We start from the raw sequence: 5,516 nt of genomic DNA, 5'->3' as shown, positions 1-5,516 counted from the left end.
GCGGACTTATTTTCAGAATTCGCCAGGACCGGATATGATAAGGCATGGAATTTTGTTGTGATATTTTCCAGGCCTTTCAGTTAAAACAGTGCTAAAAAAATCATTGATTATATTCAGTGTTAAAATGTTACATTCATACAGGTGACTTAAAATGACGCGCAGGTATCAGAAAGCCTTTTTTATTGAGGTTTCTGTGCACGTCGTATACGCTTTCTTTGGAGTAATTTGTTTCTTCCTGGGGCTAATAAGCGTCACTAGAAGATCTGCCAGAGCCCTTGAAAATTACCTCAGTAAAGAACCCGTTCGAATTTTTTGAATCAATACGAGACAGTTAAAAATGTAAGAGAGCGGGAAAACAAAAACCGTGTGGCTTGATGGGAAGGAGCAACGGACCGTGTGGCTTGATGGGAAGGAGCAAACACAAACCCAAAAATGCAGGCGAGGTAGGGTGATGTTCAGCGACGATGGGATAGAAGTAAACAGACAGAACTGATTGAAGAGCGTTTAGAAACTGCAAGCATTCGTTCCGCTTTCGTTGATGAAGAGAATATGGACAGGCCAAGTGAAAAATACAGCTCGCACTACACAGGTTATGATACTCAGCTGGTCGAAAGCAACCAGTATATCAAATATCATCGTCACTGTAGTACAAACCCCATCCAGCAACCCTGCATTTTGTGCTTTTATGATGAGTCAGGTGCCTCCAAATGTGAGCTGGTTTTCTCTCATCGTACGCTATACATGAAACGATACGGTAACGTACATATGCGATATTTTTTCCCCGCTGGTTTTGGGAGGTAATAATGTGACTTTTCGTTCTGAGTAGCTGTTAGTCTTAGAACAAAATGTCTTTTACATGTTAGCACCAGTTTGACACTACGGCACGTACAATCTTTATCTTGGTAATGCCACACCCATTCTCGCATTCGCCTACCGTTAGAGAATTTCTAAAGCTCGCTTCCACACTTCCCACGGAAAGCCTTTTCGAAATCGATGCGAGGATCGATGTCATGGTTGTATACGGAGGATATATAGCTGAAATGCCGAAGAAAGTTGAACGTTATGTTTCCTCTGCAACACCTCAACTTCGTCATCTGTCGGAAGAGTTTGGATTTTCGGCAAAAGCGGCGTACTCATTGCGTGATCGAGCCTAGACGTTGGCGTAAGACTTCAGCTTTTATCATAATTTTCTTTCCTCATCAAGCGCTGAAAGAACTTAAACAAAATTATTCGACCCACGGCTATAAATAGTAAAGCGTGTACAGAGATATAATCAGCTGAAAATTCGAAGCGTTTTTTTTTCTCCTGAAAACAATGATGTTCGCCCTTTTGTAGCAGCCAGTTGTTGCTCATAATTTCACTATTATCACCCTGTGGTGTAATTTACGAGCAAAAAATTGTATTTCATGAAAGAACAACTTTTTGGTGAGCCTCAACAAAGGAAATATCTTTGTCAGTCTTGCCACGAGTGTACCATTTTAACCCTTTTAATTTCACCTGAAATTTCGTTCATTGAGGCTTTGTGAACGAAATACACTAGAAGAACGCTGAACCGGCATTGCGATTACGAACTGTTTTTCTTTACGAAATGTTGAAGCCGCAACGGTGCCAACAAGGCCAGGAACAGCACAGGGCGAATGAGAAAGGAATTTGTGCTATTCACTATTCAGTGAAACATAGAGTGAGGAGAAGAGGGCTCGATCAAGTAGAAAACACATTTCATTAATAACTTTTGTAGCGCGGCGCGGGTAATTATTTTAAACTGAATCTTTGTAAGCTCTTTTCAGGACCAAAAAACCGAACTGCGATCAAGCTGTCGACACTACCTCTTTTAGCTGGCTTGATAGCACACTTTAGGATTTCATTGACAGATTCAAAAGTTAGAAACACGATGAACAACATGATAAACTCACAAGAAGGTACCTCAATAGTTTCCATTTGAAAAATACTACAAGGTTTACATGGAATGGTAGGGACCCTGGTAATTTTTAATGTTGAAGTAAGCAAAAGAGAAAATAAAATGCAGAAATTTTTAAGTCTATGAAATCAAATTGAAAAGTCTTGAACGTTGATCAAAGGTTAGAGAGATTACTTTCTACAAAAGAAAATAACTTTTGGTGCACGTATTATGAAAGAGAATCATGTTATCAAATTATATTTGTATTACCCCATCAAAGCATGTGGTGTCTGTTGCGTCGTATACCGTGCATAACTGTGCATACATTAAACAATTTTGATTCCGACAAAGAAAATGTCAAATTAAAATAATTACTTTTTGACGTTTCAAAGCTTTTAACGGAGAAGTTTTAGTTAAATGGTAGCAAGTTTAATTGGCTCTAAAAAGCTATTGCTGTGAACTCTGTGAAATAGCTTTTAGTTTTACACTGATAACGAATTTTCGATTGGTCAATACTTGATAACACCAAGGTCAGCATAAATTTTAATTTAAAACCTTAATATGCTGAGGAATTTGAGTTTAAAAACATTAAGTATTATTGCCCAAGAACACGACAAAATAGCGTTTTCGTTTTCTGAACTTTGAACTTTATCTCATTTCTCGTTGACAAGGAACACGTCTAATATTTTGACAACGGTATCTTTTTCATGATGGATTTCTTTCAAAATAATAATATGAAAATTACCACCCTTGGTGTAAAATACGACCTCTGGCAGGTGAGAGGATACAGTTTAATGCATGTAATCAATTAATTCTTGAGAAGAACAATGGTTGTTTAAGTTTCAGAACATGAATCTCAATCTTAATTTAGCGCTTCTTCTTTTAAACGCATGCTGGAGCCTTAAGTATTAATTAAAAATGCAATCTTCATGTTGCTATTTAGTTTGCCCCACATCGACATTTCTCATAGTTCAATAGAGCATTTGTATTGAACATTGAACTATACCCGGATTTCAACCATGAGCCTTAATTCCACGATGAATTCTACGGAGGACAGTTCTGAGTCCATTCCTATCTTCAACGTTGTAATCTGCGTATTCAACATCCCCCTTTCTCTTGCTTCAATTGTTGCAAACGCGGTGATTTTAGTTGCCATTTCGAAAACATCTGCATTGCATTCTCCATCCACCATCTTACTATCAAACCTCGCCTTAACAGATCTATCGGTTGGACTGCTTGCTCAGCCATTGTACATTGTGAACACTCTGGTAAAGTGGAAGGCTAGTTTTGCTAGCTTTTATGGCATCAGCAGCAAAATTTATAACGTTATGGGCTATTGCTTGTGTGGTGCGTCATTTTTCACGGTATCTGCGATCGGCATTGATCGCTTGGTCGCTCTTGAATATCATCTTAGATATCAAACACTTGTCACGCCTAAAAAAACTAGTTTATTGACTGGTGCGATTTGGCTTGTTTCTGGATTTATATCGAGTATGTGGCTATGGAGTAAGGCTATCTTTTACCCGGGTATAACTATTGTCATTGCGTTGTGTCTCATCACCTCATTTATCGTGTATTTCAAAGTGTACCGCATCGTTCGCCGCCATCAAGTACAGATTCATTCTCAAATGGAACATTTCTCCGCCTCTTATGGAGAAAATCACCGGCGTTTTGCTCGGCTCAGAAGATCTGCCTTGAACACATTTTATGTCTATGGTCTGTTCCTTCTATGCTATCTTCCTTACTTATCGATCTTAATAACAGATCTGGTAACAGACGAAAATCTTAGTAAAGGTTACGCAGTAACAGCAACTGTGGTTTCCCTGAATTCTGCTTTGAACCCCGTGTTGTACTGCTGGCGAATCTCTGAGGTGCGCAGAGCGGTAAAACAGATTTTGAGGCTGCAAGACGCAACAGTGGAGCCTCGTTCATGAATTACCCGGCTCACTGGGATGCTAGTCCATCAGTCCGCAGAATACCCAGCTTGAAGTGACAAGGAGTACGGTATATTTACTCTCTCGTGAGATGTAAGTCCATCAGAGGATACCCACCTTCAGGTGACAAAAATTATTTTTACTTGACTCTGGATTAGGTACTACCCCTCACAGGATACCCAGCATGAAGCAACCAGGAGTATAGCTACTCCCCCTTAGATGTGATGCTAGTGCATCACAGGATACCCAGCATGAAGCAGGATGGAGTATTGCTGCCCCCTACCCCTTGGATGGCCGGAAAATTAGTTCATCAAAGGATGTCTAGCATCAAGTGACTAGGCGTATTTTTCCTCTTATCCCCCTCTGGATATGATACTGGTCAATCACAGAATACCCAGCATTGAGCAACTAGAAGTACTACTACCGCTCCTGGAAGGGATATCATTCCTCTGCTTTTTACATGAATGTTATCAAGAGAAAATTAGTTCTGTTGATGTTATCAGTTCAGTAGTAGGAATTTAATTCGAGCCCTGTATGTCGTACCGGTATCCTGTTAGTTCACAGATCAGATCATGTGATTGTATCCTTACAAACAGCTCTTCCTTCTTTCGCCACTCCTTGATATATAACATGTCTAAAGAGAGGTGCCAGCGAATAAACTGTCTCGAGTATCTAGTCAAGGGGAACTAGAATCCCAGTAAAGTGGTCAGTTAGTATGATATTCTCAGTTGCCTCGTGGCACAGAAAATAAATATGGCGTATTTCCACGGTTACACCCTATTTCATATAAACACCTTTCTTGTGTTTGACTAATAACCTTAAATGGAAAGTTCAAAAAGGAAATTGATTCCTTGGCTGCACCTTTCTGCAATAGAACAGATTACTTTACCCACCAGTTGATTTAACTGAGCTGCTATCCAGCACAAAATGTACTCAAACCAATGAATTGTATTCACAGGAATGTGATTTATTCAAAGCCGGGTTCAAGTTATCCGCTCTTTGACCGGAGGATTTATGGCGGTAAAAATGTCTATTCAAAACGCGTAACTATTTTATTGCAGCCTCTGGCTACTTGCATGATTTGTCGTTTAGTCGAGGATGTCTTATTTGTTAGTCGAGGATGTCTTACTGATTTAAAAATAAAATGAAAGTAGCTCATTTACAATCAGAATGACTCCCTCTATCCCATCAATCAAAAACAATCAATGGTTCAGGAAAAAATGAGCCCGAAATTTCAGGCCAAAAGTTAATTGTTATAAGCTTTGGTCTATTCTATTAAATCAGTATATAAAGATGTACACCAATCAAGTCAATTTAACTAAGGCATGGTTATTTTTATCCTTGGAAGCGATGATTTTTTTAAAATAGGTCAGCTAAGGCCAACACCCAGTAAACTGACATAGAAAATTATATCGGTAATTTAAAATAAAATGTGTAACTTCAGCTAGCCTATTGTTTAAAAACTTTGATTAGTTCGATAGTCAAAAGTACACGGAAACTAAATTTAAACGAAATTTAAAACGTGGAAAAACCTTGTACATAAATTATGTTTGTTAACAGACAGTAATATGAGACAGTTTTGAACAAGAGAACCATAACTTATGAATAAAGAATTAAGGCAATATCAAGAACCGTGCCTTGACGTATTTTTAGCTGACACTGTTGCAACTTACAAAAATACCGTA

The 5,516-nt window shown here is 38.7% G+C and overlaps 1 protein-coding gene across 1 annotated transcript; it reads left to right on the top strand.

Annotated features, from left to right (window-relative positions):
• Window positions 1-2,770: 2,770 nt before the first annotated feature.
• On the top strand, window positions 2,771-3,968 carry LOC146468454 (histamine H2 receptor-like). The gene has a single exon (XM_085124555.1). The coding sequence runs from the start codon at window positions 2,917-2,919 to the stop codon at window positions 3,829-3,831; it is 915 nt and encodes a 304-aa protein (XP_084980681.1). The 5' UTR covers window positions 2,771-2,916; the 3' UTR covers window positions 3,832-3,968.
• Window positions 3,969-5,516: the final 1,548 nt, after the last annotated feature.

This window comes from Pavona decussata, unplaced genomic scaffold (genome assembly GCF_977016875.1).
Source record: "Pavona decussata unplaced genomic scaffold, jaPavDecu1.1 SCAFFOLD_130, whole genome shotgun sequence".
In the NCBI taxonomy this organism is placed as follows: Eukaryota; Metazoa; Cnidaria; class Anthozoa; order Scleractinia; family Agariciidae; genus Pavona; species Pavona decussata.
The sequence above is the reverse complement of the archived record's forward strand: the minus strand, read 5'-3'. Positions and strand labels throughout refer to the sequence as shown.